Genomic DNA, 17,740 nt, shown 5'->3' on the forward strand with positions numbered 1-17,740 from the left:
GGATCGCCGTCCCCTCTGGGAAGCATGCCCCCTCTGCATTCTTTCTTCACTCCACGACCTGGAAGCAAATTTCAGGACAACTGCTGGGGTACCGCTGATACTCCGCACCTCTCCCCTATCTTCCTTTAGGTTTTGCTGCGAGTCATCTTGGGGTATGGCACGGGAGTCTAAGACAGCCGTAAGAGCTTCCTCCAGCTTTTCAACTTTTTCCCATACCTTCTGTATTCCCTGCCGTAATTCGTGGATCCACATTGGCTCTTCCTCGTTTGGACTGGGTACTCTGCAACACCAGACCATCCCTATCAAGGCTGCAACCCCCTGCCCCTATTCGCCTATGCGTGCCACTGCCCCAATTTCTGTAAAAGTCATGTGCAGGTTAGCTCGCAGGCGCTCACGCAACACCCGCCCAAGCGGCACATCTCTCAGACCTGTCACCAACTGGTCTCGCAGCAATATGTCAGGGGGTCCAATGCCTATGCTGTCTTTCTTAAGAATTGCAGTGTGTAACGCCTGTAGCACTTTCATGTACTGCGTCACAGTTTCCCCCTCTCTTTGAATATGCCTAAGTAAGCACGTGCATAACTCCCCTATGTCCGTGGGGTCTCCATGTGTCTCTTCAAGTATTTGCAGTACTTTGTCAAAGGTGTCTCGCTCATGTGGAGGTCGTAGCATGACAAAATCCCTGGTCTCTCCATCTAAAAGCATCAGGGCAACCTCCGCCACTAACGCAGAAGTCATGAGGTACATTCTTATCATTCCCCTGACCCGCTCAGTCCAACTCCTTAACAGAACGTTGCTCCCTGTAAACTTGGGGAGATTACTCAAAATTGTCCCCAGTGGTATACTGGCCCTTGGAACACCCCCAACCGCTTGGTCTGCCACCCCTGCTCCCGTAGACTGCATCCTGCCGACTACGCCAAGTGTAAGGTTACAAGCTGGAATGTGGGATGCAGTGACAGGACGCAGGCAGAGCAAGGGTTAACAGGTTTATTTACAGGGGAATACTCCACTCAGGGAGGTAAATGGTTAAACAGCAGGAATGGAGAAAGATGTAGGGAGACACACATTTATACAGAGAAGACAAACAGTACATTAAATCAAAGGATATTCTTAAGGTGAAGAACAACGGTTCAAAATAACGGCGGTGCATAAGCACAGATGTCAGGAAGTACTTAAACTGCAGCTCCTGCTGCAAACTCAATGGCGCCGGCAACGGCCGACGCGGTGTCCTTATTAATGTGGTCCAGCAAGCAAACGATACCCCTTCTTCTGGTAACAGTGGTCGGTCTCCGGTACCTTCCACTGCCCCTAGTCCATATACTGTAGATGCCTACAAGGTTACGGGCCACTGTACTGTCTAAGCCCGATGTGACTCCTGCATAACTCTCCTCACAGTCTCAGTCAAGCGAGCCCCCTCTGGTCTCCCCTGCTGGTGACGGGGAATGACGGACGCTGGCCTGCACAATGCTGGTGCTCCCTCGACGGGGCACTTTTCTCTCTGTGGTTCTGCATGGCTGGCTCTGCTCTCTCCTGTGTGCATGGCTCTACCCTGTCCTGTGTGTACGGCTCTGCTCTGTTCTGCACCCGGCTTCTCTCCTGGCAGCGGTCTCGCTCTAGGCGGTCAGACCCTGCCGCAATGCCGGTACTTAGTGAGGGAAGGGGCAGCCCAGCGCGCCGCTTACCACACTGCGCGCTGCTCTGCATTTGCGCCAAAGTCCCGTCCTTCGCACACTTTTCTCTTTTTTATATCCCGGCTGCTGCGCGCGCTTTCTACCTCTCTTTCCCCGCCTCTTCTGGTCTGCAGGAAGGTCCCTCCCACTCAGGCTTCCCTCAGGCTGCAGGGGAAGGTCCGCCTCCTCAAAGCTGTCCCCCGGGAACAGAGGACGCAGTCTTCCTAGTTTCGGACTCGGCATGCAGGTACCCGTGGTCCGGTCTTTCTCCTTACACACCTACACCACAACATCCACCTCCTCCTCCACTTGGACCTATGCCTCCTCATTGTAGATTGTTATATTTTGTTTTCTTAATTCTAGATTCTTTTAAGTCACTTCTATAACAAAAAACCCACCAAAAAACACAAACAGTGTTGGATTACTCCTCCTTTGCCTCCTCCATCTACACCGCTGCGTCCACTTCCACCTTACCCTCCACTTGGACATGAATATATCTATTTTTTGTTTAATTCTATGTTATTTTAAGTAATTTCCCTATCCACATTTGTTTTCAGGGCAGTTGTCCTGCTCTTACCCTATTTAGATTCCTTTTGCAGCCCTCTGGCCTTTACTATGACCATTTGACAGCACAGGAATTCAGGTCCTATTTGACTTCTATTGGATTTGAGTTCAGGGTCAAAATCAAATACTGAACCAAACATTGAACTACCTACAGTTCGGCCGAACTTTGTAAACCCGAACATCAAAGTTTCTGCTCATCCCTAGTCACAATTACATCATTTTTATCTATGGAAATAATAGATGGACAGAAATAGAGAGGTGAGGACTCTGGAAATGTCTGCAATGAGATTTATTAATGTTTCTCTCCATAACCAGGATTACACAGTAGTGAAGAAGACCTCTAGTGAGCGCTGTCAGGACCCTGTTTCTGAGTTATGGGGAAGACCCATGAGCCCAATCACATGGCCTCCACCTCACTCCCTGATACACGAGGACATCAATGACCAGAAGATCCTAGAACTCACCTACAAGATGATTGAGCTGCTGACTGGAGAGGTGACACTGCTAGGAATCCTCGGATATTATACAGTAACACTATGAAGGGATCGCTGTATGACGGTATCATTGTATGTGTCAGATTCCTATAAGGTGTCAGGATGTCGCTGTCTATTTCTCTATGGAGGAGTGGGAGTACTTAGAAGGACACAAAGATCTTTACAAGGACGTCATGATGGAGGTTCCCCAGCCCCTCACATCACCAGGTAATAGACAGGACTAAATACATACGGCCTATCATTATCTGTATGTAAAGAATTAATTCTATCCCTGTATGTGTTTCCTCCAGATCTATCCAGTAAGAAGACAACACCAGAGAGATGTCCCCGTCCTCTTCTTCCACAGGACTGTAAACTAGAAGATCCCAAAGTTCCTCAAGATCATCAGGTAGATGGAGAGAAGGTGTCCTGAGATCTCCCCTATGATGTGTGGACAGTTGTGAAGGTCTTGTGCTCAGTCTTGTTTTATCCATCAGTATTATATGTTTTATACTTGTGTAATGAGAACGGTGGAGATGGCAGAATTAGAACTGATCATAGTTGTGACTTCACCATCTGTCAGTGACTTTTACAATATTTGTTTCAGGGTGAAGATCTGACCCATATTAATACTACAGAGACATATGTGAGAGGTGATGAGCGGTGTAAAGAGGAGATTTTTCCAGATGACCTCGCAGGTGAGTAGTGGCCTCTATATTTTACTTATTCACTAGTTGGTACAAATATGACTTTGATTTTATTGAATTCATATTATGTTTTGCACCACTATTTATGCCAAATGAAAAACAATGCCTAATTTTAGTTGTGAGTAATTAAATTTTTGTGGTCATCTGTTTAATATCTTGCTATTTTTATTTTATTTTATGGTGGGTAGGCATCCCTTACAAGAGAAGGACATTGGTAGCTGTGAAGAAACAATGACTCCTTTTAACTGTCCAAAAATTATCCCTTTTTGGGAGTTTTTTGGTATATATTCTGTGCAGGGCAAGGTTCCTACTCAGGGGCAGTACAGTATGGAACATAATAAAAAGGAAAATTATTTCTGCCTGTTTAACGGAATTAGCAGCAGCTGTAGTGCAGTTTGAAACATAATGGACAGGCAGGAGATGTCTTTAGCACTGGCTGCTTATTCACTAAAGTTTGGATCATGATAAACAGGCATGCAGCAGCAGTGGCATAACTAGCTTGTTTATAAAGAGTCAGTCACCCTTGTCCCTACTGGTAGACCTAATCATTGGAGATAGCTGTGTTAATCTTCGGTCGCGAACAGGGCTTGGCTACCTTTTTTATACGACTGCTGCCCATTGTTGAACTTAATTATTCTCATGAATGTAGATCACAGTGAAGATCTTACCGCTTCATGTACCTTGATGTAATTGTACAATACGGTGCTGAGGCCGATCACACTCTGTAGCCTACTATTAAACACAATGATTGCCCAGGAACTGCTTCTAAGCCTCTGTGATCACCTTGATTAAGATGTCAAACTGGATGCCTTAAAATACTTTTGACTAACCAACGAGCACCCAAAGTAACAGCCATGATCAGAGATAACACCGATCTCAGCGACACCGAAAGAGGAGCTGCCTCTATTGCCCGATCCGGCAACAACCACAAACTTCAAGGTCAAATAAAGCAGAGATAGTCTGGTTCTAGGAAAAATATGACTCGTAAAGCAACAAAAAGAATAAAGTTCTAATACAGGAACAGAAAAACGGTCTATGTTCTGGAATTGAGCTGAATGATCTTGTTAGAGACTAAAGACAAAATGCAAGTAGAACCTAAGCTGATAGAGGTTTTCTATTATCCCTGTTTTGTCTTTGTGTCTTGTTTACTTTATATTTCTGTCCCATGCCTCATTTGGACATATCAGGGTTGTACAGGAGTATATAAAAGTCAGAGACTCGGCCTCTCTAACTTCAATAGGTATAGTTTGAGTCCCAGTTTCAGGGACAGTTTGAGGCCCCCTTCCTTACCGAAGACCGTCACAGCGTGACATTCTCTGTATAGAGTGCATTTTGTGGATAATGTCTCTCTCTGTCTATCTCTCTAAGACAGTCAGGGACAATTTCAACATCCCAGTAGCCTTCAATTAAATTGAACAAACATAGCAACAAAATCTTGGATAAATCAAGGAAATATCTTTTCATCTAGGTAGATTTCCTCAAAGACTCCGAGAAGAAATTGACATCAAATCCTAAGATCATTACACTGAGAATTTGTAGCCAACTCTCTAATCAAAAAGAGCAAAAATTTCCCACTCTGCACTGTTATTCTGTTTCGGTCATCAAAGGTTTCCACACATAACAAATCTCAAGACACAGATGGCAGAAAGATCGCCCACATCTGAGGATTTTCTTGTAATAAAAAAAAAATAGTCTATCAAGTGGTTCAGAGTCAGAGGATTGAGGGCAGAAAATGCACAACTTTCACGGAAAAGGAAGAATTTCTTTTAATCTCTAGAAATAAACAGGTAAAATTATTTTGAGTTCAGGAACAGTATCAGCATTAAGGGATACTTAAATTTGACTTTGGCCAATTCACACTCCAGCTGAAACTTGTCATGAAATTCATCCACCATAGTTTGCAGACGGTCCATTCTAACCGAATTGGCCAGTTATCTTGTTAGGCCTGTTTCACACTTCAGTTTTTTGACATCAGTTGAAATCTGCCAAGGATTAAAAAAACGGATCCGTTTCCGTTTGACACCAAATGGATGCACTGGATCCGTTTTTTGATAAATCCGTTTCAGCCACCAATGACTGAAATTTAAAGCAATAGGACTCTGGAAAAGGACAGAGAGGGAGAGGAGGGAGAGAAGAGAGAGAGAGATTTTTTTTGGCTGCCAGAACGGGTTTTGAGGTTAAATGTCATGAAAGGAAATTCTTCCGGGCAAGCTCAGTATAAAAAGGCGGATCCGTTGGTGGATACCGTCAATTAACAGTTGGCAACGGATCCGTCGCCCATAGGCGTCCATTATAACGCATCGCGGACAGCGACGGATCCGTTGCTATCCGCTGTTTTAACGCAGACAAAAAACGTTTCATTGTCCGTCCACTCCAGACAGTGGACGCCAAAATTATAACGGATCCGTCAAAAAACAGATGGAACGGACGACCATCCATCAAAATCCACAGCTAATGCAAGTCAATGGGGAAAAAAATGGATCCGCCAAAAAAAATGGCGGATCCGTTTTTTTTTGCAAAACGGCGGATTTTGACTGATGTCAAACAACTGAAGTGTGAAACAGGCCTTAGGATTACAATTATTATAATGGCTATTATGCTTACCAGCAAAGTGAGGCAAAACGCAGTAAGCTTGGTCAGGGTGAAACCAAGCACTGAGTCCAAGAGATTTTTGGTATTTACCATTTACGATTCCAACTCCAGGATGGGAAGCAAAATAGAAGGGAGTCTAGAGATCAGCAACAAGTGTATAGACAGATTGGGGGACAACCCAGAAGCCAGGTCAGACAACAAGCTGAGTCAGAACCAAGAAGCAACACTCACAATCACAAAACAGAGCCAGTTTTCTATACAAATAGAGTGGTTAATCTGCCATGCAGGCAGTTAGATTGGGAAACCACGTGCATCATGCAGCATCCCCACCAGCATGGCCATGGACTCTATTAACCCCTTCATGACCCAGCCTATTTTGACCTTAATGACCTGTCCATTTTTTGCAAATCTGACCAGTGTCCCTTTATGAGGTAATAACTCAGGAACGCTTCAACGGTTACTAGCGATTCTGAGAATGTTTTTTCGTGACATATTGGGCTTCATGTTAGTGGTAAATTTAGGTCGATAATTTTTGCGTTTATTTGTGAAAAAAATGGAATTTTGGTGAAAATTTTGAAAATTTCGAAATTTTCAAATTTTTAATTTTTATTCTGTTAAATCAGAGAGTTATGTGAAACAAAATAGTTAATAAATAACATTTCCCACATGTCCACTTTACATCAGCACAATCTTGGAAACACATTTTTTTTGTTAGGAAGTTATAAGGGTTAAAAGTTGACCAGCAATTTCTAATTTTTACAACAAAATTTACAAAACCATTTTTTTAGGGATCACCTCACATTTGAAGTCACTTTGAGGGGTCTATATGGCAGAAAATACCCAAAAGTGACACCATTCTAAAAACTGACCCTCTCAAGCTACTCAAAACTACATTCAAGAAGATTATTAACCCTTCAGGTGCTTCACAGGGACTAAAGCAATGTGAAAGGAAAAAGTGGACAGGGAAGGAGCGCCATTTTTCTTTTTGAATGGAAAATATGCTGGAATATTTAGCGGTTGCCATGTCGTGTTTGTAGAGCCCCTGTGTGTCTAAACATTGAAGCTCCCCCACAAGTGACCCCATTTTGGAAACTAGACACCCCAAGGAACTTATCTTTGTAGATGCATAGTGAGCACTTTGAACCCCAAGGTGCTTCACAAATTGATCCGTAAAAAAAAAGTACTTTTTTTCACAAAAAATTTCTTTTAGCCTCAGTTTTTTTCATTTTCACATGGGCGACAGGATAAAATGGATTCTAAAATTTGTTGGGAAATTTCTCCTGAGTACACCGATACCTCATATGTGGTCATAAACCACTGTTTGGCTGCACGGTAGGGCCTGGAAGGGAAGGAGCGCCATTTGACTTTTTGAATGGAATATTAGATCCAATCGTTAGCGGACTCCATGTCACGTTTGGAGAGTCCCTGTGTGCCTAAACATTAGAGCACCCCCACAAGTGACCCCATTTTGGAATCTAGAGCCCCCAAGGAACTTTTCTAGATGCATAGTGAGCACTTTAAACCCCCAGGTGCTTCACAAATTGATCCGTAAATATGAAAAAGTATTTTTTCACAAAAAATTTTTTTAGCCTCAATTTTTTCATTTTCACATGGGCAACAGGATAAAATGGATCCTAAAATTTGCTGGGTAATTTCTCCTGAGTACACCGATACCTCATATGTAGTCATAAACCACTGTTTGGGCGCACGGCAGGGCTCAGAAGGGAAGAAGCGCCATTTCACTTTTTGAATGGAAAATTAGCTCCAATCGTTAGTGGACACCATGTTGCGTATGGAGAGCCCCTGTGTGCCTAAACATTGGAGCCCCCCCACAAGTGACCCCATTTTGGAAACTAGACCCCCCAAGGAACCTATCTAGATGTGGTGAGTACTCTGAACCCCCAAGTGATTCACAGAAGTTTATAACGCAGAGCCGTGAAAATAAAAAATCATTTTTTTTTTCCTCAAAAAATCATTTTTTAGCCAGCAATTTTTTATTTTCAAATGGGTAACAGGAGAAATTGGACCCCAAAAGTTGTTGTCCAGTTTGTCCTGAGTACGCTGGTAACCCATATGTGGGGGGAACCACTGTTTGGGCACACAACGGGGCTCAGAAGGGAAGTAGTGACGTTTTAAAATGCCGACTTTGATGGAATGGTCTGCGGGTGTCATGTTCCATTTGCAGAGCCCCTGATGTGCCTAAACAGTAGAAACCCCCCACAAGTGACCCCATTTTGAAAACTAGACCCCTCAAGGAACTTATCTAGATGTGTGATGAGCACTTTGAACTCCCAAGTGCTTCACAGAAGTTTATAATGCAGAGCCGTGAAAATAAAAAAATAAAAAATATTTTTTTTCCTCAAAAAATGATTTTTTTAGCCCGCAATTTTTTATTTTCACAAGGGTAATAGGAGAAATTGGACCCCAAAAGGTGTTGTCCAGTTTGTCCTGAGTACGCTGGTACCCCATATGTGAGGGGAACCACTGTTTGGGCACACGTCGGGGCTCGGAAGGGAAGTAGTGACGTTTTGAAATGCCGACTTTGATGGAGTGGTCTGCGGGCGTCATGTTCCATTTGCAGAGCCCCTGATGTGCCTAAACAGTAAAAAAAAACACAAGTGACCCCATTTTGGAAACTAGACCCCCTCAAGGAACTTATCTATATGTGTGATGAGCACTTTGAACCCCTAAGTGCTTCACAGAAGTTTATAATGCAGAGCTGTGAAAATAAAAAATCATTTTTTTTCCACAAAAATAATTTTTTAGCCCCCAATCTTTTATTTTACCAAGGGTAACAGGATAAATTGGACCCCTAAAGTTGTTGTGCAATTTTTCCTGAGTACACTGATGCCACTGTTTTGGCACACATCAGGGCTCGGAAAGGAGAAAGAACTGTTTGACTTTTTGAACGCAAAATTGGCTGGAATCACTGGTGGTGCCATGTTGTGTTTGGAGACCCCCTGATGTGCCTAAATAGTGGAAACCCCTCAATTCTAACTCAGCCTTAACCCCAACACAGCCCTAACCACAACCCCAACACACCCCTAATCCCAACCCTAACCATAACCCTAACCACAAGCCTAACCCTATTCCCAACCCTAACCCCAATACACCCCTAACCTTGATTTTAACCATAATTCCAACCCTAACCCTAATTCCAACCCTAATTCTAACCCTAATGGAAAAATAAACATATTTTCTTTGTTTCATTATTTTTCCCTACCTATCAGGATGATAACGGGGGGGTTTATTTACTTTTTTTATTTTAATCACTGTGATAGGGTCTATCACAGTGATCAAAATGTACCTTGAATGAATGAATCTGCCGGCTGGCAGATTTGGCGAGCGCATGCACCTGCCATTTTGGAAGATGGCAGCGCCCATGGATGAAGATTGGAGGGACACCGGGAGGCACCGGGATTCGGGAGGTACCGGAGGGGGGAAGGGGGTGATCGGAAGGCGGGGGTAGCGGAGGGCAGGAGAGGGGGAGCAAATACTGACAGCGGTGGCAGATCGCCACCGTCAGTCGGTGTGGGGGGGGCAGATTGCAGTCTCAGCCATGGCCGATGATATTGCAGCATCGGCCATGGCTTGATTGTAATATTTCACCAAGTTTCATTGGTGATATATTACAATCTCTCTGATTGGCTGTTTCACTTTCAACAGCCAATCAGAGCGACCGTAGCCACGGGGGGGTCAAAGCCACCCCCCCTGGGTGAAGCACAGGTCCTCCTGTACCTGAGGGTCGGGTGACCTTTCATTGATCCTGGTCACCTGAACCGCAGGAACGCGATCTCTCGATGACACCACATAGGCATCATTGGTCGGATTGGCACCGACTTTCATGACTCCTACGTGGCATCAAAGGTCGGGAAGGGGTTAATGCAGCTGGTATGAAGAGAAGTGCAGTTAGATGCCAAGTACGTTATAGCATAATCATGAGACAGTATAACAGATATTGTACGTATAAATATCTGTTTTCTAGATGAACAGCTTTATATTTGTTGTGTCCCATTTTTTTAAACTCCTGCTTAATATATTTTTCATGAGCTTTAGTACTTTGGGCAAAGAAACTAAAACTCATGTTAATGCAGAAATGGCCATACTTTTCTGGAAGGAATATACAATACACTTTATGTAATTAAGCTGAGTGATTGCCCAAAGATCAGAGACTGGCAATCATGACAGGATAACGACACTGCTTCAGATTAATTTTCAGGTTCCCAGTGTTCCCATTTATGTCTCAAAAGTCAATGTTTCACTTGTCCTCCTTTTATTTCTCTTTGCTTCTTAATTTTGGTAATGCAAATACATGCAATAATACATGTACTTGTCCAACCTTACACCTGCTCTAAAGTCATGGCTTCTTTATACACGACCATCCTGCTCCTCCCTTTTGTTTTGCTCCATGTAGCTATCAGGGAGTGTATGAGACAGATACCACCTAATAGTACTGACTTACAGGCCTCTTTATAATTTTTCACTGATCATTTCATTAGAAAAATTTGGTGACAAGCACAGGAAATATAAAGCTATGGTATATAAAAAAGGTAGCATTATAAGAGAGGTTAAAAATTGTACAACTTCTTGGCTTAATATCATAATCTACTACTCCTTGCATTGAAGTCTACAGTTTGTTCCCAAGTCTTTGTCAGCTAGTAATTGAATTTTAATGCAATTTGTTTCCAAAGGACCCCATTATGAAAAAATAAATATTTTATTTCTTGGCAGATGACTGTACATCAGAGGGACATCTGACATTTACTGATTCTGAAACAGCTGATTATGGTATCACACCATATATATATGAAGAGCATCACATTATTCCAGGTAAACCGCCAGCCCTTCACAGCAAAAATATATCATCTATTCCTTATCAAGAGGTTCCATCTTCTAATACATTACAGACTGTTAAGCAAAATGAGAATAACAGAAAGGATGCTGAACATCAAAAAGCTCATACAGAGGAGAAACCATTTTCATGTTCAAAATGTGGGAACTGTTTTACTAAGAAAGCAAGTCTTTTTGTACATCAGAGAATTCACACAGGGGAGAAGCCATTTTCATGTGAAGAATGTGGGAAATGTTTTACTTGCAAAGGAAGTCTCATTACACATAAAAGAACTCACACGGGGGAGAAACCATTTTCGTGTTCAGAATGTGGGAACTGTTTTACTAAGAAAGCAAGTCTTACTGTACATCAGAGAATTCACACAGGGGAGAAGCCATTTTCATGTGAAGAATGTGGTAAATGTTTTGCTTGCAAAGGAAATCTCAATAAGCATAAAAGCACTCACATGGGAGAGAAGCCATTTTCGTGTTCTGAATGTGGGAACTGTTTTACTAAGAAAACAAGTCTAACTGTACATCAGAGAATTCACACTGGGGAGAAGCCATTTTCATGTGAAGAATGTGGGAAATCTTTTAATTGCAAAGGAGATCTCATTAAACATAAAAGCACTCACACGGGAGAGAAGCCTTTTTCATGTTCAGAATGTGGAAAATTTTTCACTAGGAAAGAAAGTCTTACTGTACATCAGAGAACTCACACTGGGGAGAAGCCATTTTCTTGTCCAGAATGTGGGAAATATTTTACTGTCAAAACAAGTCTTGTTGCACATAAGAAAATCCACACAGGGGAGAAGCCATTTTCATGTTCAGAATGTGGGAAGTGTTTTAACAAGAAAGCAAATTTTTCTACACATCAGAGAAGTCACACAGGGGAAAAGCCATTTTCATGTCCAGAATGTGGAAAATGTTTTACCGACAAAACAAATCTTCTTAGACATAAGAGAATTCACACCGGGGAGAAGCCATTTTTATGTCCAAAAGGGAAAGGTTTTACCAACAAATCAAATCTTGGGGCACATCTGAGAATACACACAGAGAAGTCATTTCCATATTGAGAACTGTAAAATGTTTAACAAATTATATTTTCTTACACATCAGAGAAATTACACAGGGAAGTAACCATTGCACATTTTATAAAATTATTTTATTGGTGAAGTGTACAAGAAAAGTTGCAGTAAAAGTTAAGTCACAAGTCTAAAAGGGAAAGCAATTTGGAGCAATAAATGATAATGATTAGGAAATGTGCTGTATGCAATGACCAATAAACATCAGCAAGTGTAATACATATAACAATCCTAAATATTTCACCATGTATATAGAAGACTTTACTTTTTTCTGAACACTACAACTGCATCTTAAAGGGGTTGACCAGCAATTCTATTGTATACATGATCGGGACAGTTGCTGAGGCAAACTTTAGACACCAAGCATTCCAGATCTTATAATTATGGTGTTTCAATAGTCAGATAAGACCAACTGGGGACTGGATGGCTCTTTCTTCAACTGTCCTAATCAAGTTCAACAGAATCTACCTGCACCTGATACCAGAACACATAGAAGAGAGAGGCATCGGACCACCTCTTTAAAACTTTTAAGCAATGATTAATAAACAACTGCTTTTAATACTAATATCCATCTGTTTGTACCTATCGTTGGTATTGTGTATAAGCTACAATATTGCAGTAGGACCTGTGTAGTTGAGAAAGAGCTGGTATGGTTTGTATAAAATTAATGAGGGAAGAATTACATTAAGGATCTTGGTTTGTTAAGACACTTTCCTGTTTTTTAACATATCCTTTTATAGGAGAGTAGTATAATAATCCAGCTTTACCTAGCTCTATAAAGTTTTCAGAGGGCCTTTCACCAGTTTGAGCATTTCAACTGACCACATCATGGAATAGTGGCTGTAGAGCTGAGTAAAAATTTTATGTTTTTAATTTTCCCTCTCCGTTGCAGAGATATTAGCTTGTACAGTTAACCCCTTAGCGACAGAGCCAGTTTGCAGCTTAATGACCAGGCCAATTTTTACAATTCTGACCACTGTCCTTTATGAGGTTATAACTCTGGAATGCTTTAATGGATCCCGATGATTCTAAGATTGTTTTTTCGTGACATATTGTACTTCATGTTAGTGGTAAAATTTCTTCGATAAGTCTTGTGTTTATTTATGAAAAAAACGGAAATATGGCGAAAATTTAGAAAATTTTGCAATTTTAAAACTTTAAATTTTTATACCCTTAAATCAGAGAGATGTGTCACACAAATTTCTTAATAAATAACATTTCCCACATGTCTACTTTACATCAGCACAATTTTGGAAGCAAATTTTTTTTTTGTTAGGAAGTTATAAGGGTTAAAAGTTGACTAGCGATTTCTCATTTTTACAACAAAATTTACAAAACCATTTTTTTTAGGGACCACATCATATTTAAAGTCATTTTGAGGGATGTACATGACAGAAAATAACCAAAAGTGGCACCGTTCTAAAGACTAGACCCCTCAAGGTGCTCAAAACCACATTCAAGAAGTTTACTAACCCTTTATGTGCTTCACAGGAACTAAATCAATGTGGAAGGAAAAAATTAACATTTAACTTTTTTTTGCAAAAAATTTACTTCAGAACCAATTTTTTTATTTTCACAAGTGTTAAAAGAGAAAACCAACCACAAAATTTGTTGTACAATTTCTTCTGAATACGCCGATACCCCATATGTGGGGGTAAACTACTTTTTCAGCACACTGCAGAGCTCGCAAGTGATGGAGCGCCGTTTGACTTTTTCAACGCAGAATTGGCTGGAATTGAGATCGGATGCCATGTTGCGTTCGGAGAGCCCTTAATGTGCCTAAACAGTGGAAAACTCCAACAAGTGACCCCATTTTGGAAACTAGACCCATTAAGGAACTTATCTAGATGTGTGGTGAGCACTTTGAACCTTCAAGTGCTTCACAGAAGTTTATAACGTAGAGCCGTGAAAATAAGAAATCTATTTTTTTTTCCACAAACATGATATTTTCGCCCCCAAATTTTTATTTTTACAAGGGTAACAGGAGAAATCATACCCGCACAGTTGTTGTGCGATTTGTCCTGAGTATGTTAGTACCCCATATGTGGGGGGGAACCACTGTTTGGGCGCATGGGAGAGCTTGGAAGGGAAGGAGTGCCATTTTGGAATGTAGACTTTAATGGAATGGTCTGCGGGCATCATGTTGCGTTTGCAGAGCCCCTGATGGGCCTAAACAGTGGAAACCCCCAACAAGTGACCCCATTTTGGAAACTAAACCCATTAAAGAACTTATCTAGATGTGTGGTGAGCACTTTGAACCTTCAAGTGCTTCACAGAAGTTTATAACGTAGAGCCGTGAAAATAAAAAATCCATTTTTTTTCCACAAAAATGATCTTTTCGCCCCCAAATTTTTATTTTTACAAGGGTAACAGGAGAAATCATACCCGCACAGTTATTGTGCGATTTGTCCTGAGTACGCCGATACCCAATATGTGGGGGGGAACCACTGTTTGGGCGCATGGGAGAGCTCGAAAGGGAAGGAGTGCCATTTTGGAATGTAGACTTTGATGGAATGGTCTGCAGGCATCATGCTGCGTTTGCAGAGCCCCTGATGGGCCTAAACAGTGGAAACCCCCCACAAGTGACCCCATTTTGGAAATTAGACCCCCTAAGGAACTTATCTAGATGTGTGGTGAGCACTTTGAACCCCCAAGCGCTTCACAAAAGTGTATAAATGCAGAGCCGTGAAAATAAAAAGTCTTTTTTATTTCCACAAAAGTGATTTTTTAGACCCCAATTTTTAGACCCCCAAAGTTGGTAAATAGTGGAAACCCCTCAATTCTTGCTCCAACCCTAACCCCAACACACCCCTAACCCTAATCCCAACCCTAATCCTAATTCTAACCCTAATCCTAGTTTGCCCTAACCCTAATTCTAACCCTAGCCGTGACCCGAGCCCTAACCCTAGCCTAACCCTAGCCCAACCCTAACCCTAGCCCAACCCTAACCCTAGCCCAACCCTAGCCCAACCCTAGCCCAACCCTAACCCTAGCCCAACCCTAACCCTAGTCCAACCCTAACCCTAGCCCAACCCTAGCCCTAACCCTAGCCCAACCCTAACCCTAACCCTAATGGAAAACTGAAAAAAAAAAAATTTTCTTTATTTCATTATATTTGCCTATATAAGGGGTGATAAACAGGGGGGTTATGTACTATTTTTTTTATTTTGATCACTATGACCGTTTATCATAGCGATCAGAATAATGAATGGAATCTGCCAGCCGGAGCCAGCAGATTCCCGGCGGGCGCACTGCGCATGCGCCCACCATTTTCAAGATGGCGGCGCCCATCGGAGGACGCCGGTGGGACGTGGGACCACCGGGAGGGGACGGAGGGCCACGGAGAGGTACCGGGGGGGGGATCGGGGATCCTCTTTCTCTCTCCTCTGATGTGCGATCACATCAGAGGAGAGAGACATTAAATGTAAAATCGCGGCTTTTTTTCTTTTTTGCGGTCGCCGTTATAGGGTTAATAACGGCGATCGCAAAAGCGGGGTCGGTAAAAACCAACCGATTCATGTTCTCTGGGGTCTCGGCTACCCCTGGCAGCCGAGACCCTGGAGAAAATCTGACACTGGGGGGCGCTATTCACTTAAATCACAGCGCCGTGAATTAACGGCGCTGTGGTTTTAGTACCCTTAACTACTGCCGTTAAAAGGCGTATCGGCGGTCGTTAAGGGGTTAAGGCTATTTATGTTATAGTTTAACTGGGTGTTATCAGAGATTTGTCTCTGCGGGCTTGTACTTCCCTTTAATGGGGTTAACAATCGTAAGTAGGTAGCATCATGCAAGGGAAAAAGATACACCCTCCTTTCATCACTGACGTCTGCAGCTAATATGTAGAGATGCTGCAAAGCTATGTATCAATATGAACCTTACCAGGTCTCATCGAATGGCAGTCAGTGTGGCTGGAAGATCACAACTAAGAAGAATGTGAGATAAGATCTAGAAGTGTTTGTAATGATACTGTTTAGTCTCACATAGTGAGGTTTATCCTCCAAACCCTAGGACTGGTTGAGCACATGGGCCACAGGCATACAGCAGGCATGAAAGGCACATGGGAAACAGATACTGGAAGCACTGAAGACCATTGGGAGAAAGGACACCGGGAAACAGATATGGAGCAGTTACTAAAAGCATTGAAGAACATAGGAAGACAGGACATCGGGATGCAGACATGGAGCAGATACTGGAAGCACTGGAGGACACAGGAGAACTAAGAGTCTTAATACCATGACACTGGTGTGTGTCTTGGTGGGCTTTATATAGGACTAGGCAAACGATCGTATGGGAGCATGCCGGGACATTGGCAACGTCCAACATGGAGGACAACAGAGTTGAGCAGACTGGAGTGAGTAGAAGCCATACCCAGGACAGGTGTGTAACTGTACCCCCCCAATCCTCTTATGGCTCCTTCCAAATGAGTCCCTAACAGCCAAAAGAGGGTGAAATCAAATTGTGAGAAAAATAGCGACCATCGAGCTTGATGGGGATTCAGCCTACGAACAGACTGCAGATACTCCAGATTTTTGTGGTCAATATAGATGGTCATTGCGAACTTAGCACCATTAAGAAGATGTTGCCGATCCTAAATGCCAAATTTTATGACTAAGAGTTCATGATCAGTAGTGGAATAATTCTGTTCTTCTTGGGAGAATTTCCTGGAGAAGAATACACAGATATGATTTCTCATCCTAGAGGTATTTTCACAGAGACCCGCTCCTACTCCAATGGTAAAAGCATCCACTTCAAGGAAGAAAGGTCTGTCCACAACAGGATGATTCAGGACAGGAGCAGCAGAGAAATCAGTTTTCAGGTCTAGAAAGGATTGAACAGCAAATTTTGACGACTTCCGGAAATTAGTGCCCTTCCGTGTTAGGATCGTCAGTTGAGCAATCACTTGACAGTAGTTTTTAATAAACTGGCCACCACCAGGAATTACAGAGCCATTTGTTGGAGATTAGCTCTAGATGTATCTGCAAGGAAGCAAAAGAAATGTTCGGCCTTTTGGCTAAAGAGAAGTTCATGAAATTCTCTGCTTCTCCAGAATGAATGAATGCTTGTCCTGTGAACACAGAGAAAATGAAGGAAACAGACATAGGCATGGGTAATTTACCTTACTTTTTGGACTATAAGACTCCCTTTTTTCCCCCCAAATTTTTTTGGGTGAAAATGAGGGTGCGTCTTATAGTCGGAATATACTTACAAGTAGTGTGGCGGCAGCAGGAGTCGGGTGGTTCTGCAGCAGTCCAACGCTGCAGAGTGATGATAACACTCCTTTCTAGGCGGGTGCGGCAGTATTTGGCAGTGCTCTGTGGTGCGGGGGCTTCGCCGACATTTTGTGAAAGCCTGCAGCCCCTGCACTTCTATTGATGCGATGGGTGGCCTCTGGGAAAATGGCTGGAAGCGGCGCATGCGTAAATAGAGATCTCTGCAACGAGATTTCATCTCAAGATCTCGGGAGATGAGATCTTGTCCCGAAATCTCGGGAGACAAGATCTCGGTGCAGAGATCTCAATCTATGCATGTGCTGTCCCTGGCGGCCATTTACCCGGAGGCCACCGCATCGCAGCAATGGATGTGTGGGGGCTCAGGGCTTTCACTAACTGTCAGCAGAGCCCTCGCACCACGAGCACCGCCGAACCTGCCGCACCAGTCTGTGTTGGAAGTTATATCATCGCCAGACCACCAAACACCACCTGTGACCACGCTCCACCAGCGCAGCAGATCCCCCCCCCCCATTAAGCTGAATTCAGACTGTAAGATGGACCCCCATTTGACACACAAATTTTTTTCCCCTGTATTCCTTCTGAAAATTT

General features: G+C 42.8%; 1 protein-coding gene across 2 annotated transcripts in view; it reads left to right on the forward strand.

Moving 5' to 3' along the window:
• The window catches only part of LOC141055791 (uncharacterized), a 109,192-nt gene that overhangs the window by 23,902 nt on the left and 67,550 nt on the right, over nt 1-17,740 (forward strand). Inside the window, exons 3-7 of one of the 2 annotated variants that reach the window (XM_073552500.1) lie at nt 2,550-2,729; nt 2,812-2,935; nt 3,019-3,116; nt 3,315-3,405; nt 10,738-11,874. In XM_073552500.1, the coding sequence (XP_073408601.1) occupies nt 2,550-2,729; nt 2,812-2,935; nt 3,019-3,116; nt 3,315-3,405; nt 10,738-11,874 (1,630 nt within the window). The remainder of the gene's footprint in view (nt 1-2,549; nt 2,730-2,811; nt 2,936-3,018; nt 3,117-3,314; nt 3,406-10,737; nt 11,875-17,740) is intronic. The other variant, XM_073552499.1, reaches the window with a different exon arrangement.

This window comes from Dendrobates tinctorius, unplaced genomic scaffold (genome assembly GCF_039654945.1).
Source record: "Dendrobates tinctorius isolate UK_male_01 unplaced genomic scaffold, ASM3965494v1 ptg000192l, whole genome shotgun sequence".
NCBI classification, from domain to species: domain Eukaryota; kingdom Metazoa; phylum Chordata; class Amphibia; order Anura; family Dendrobatidae; genus Dendrobates; species Dendrobates tinctorius.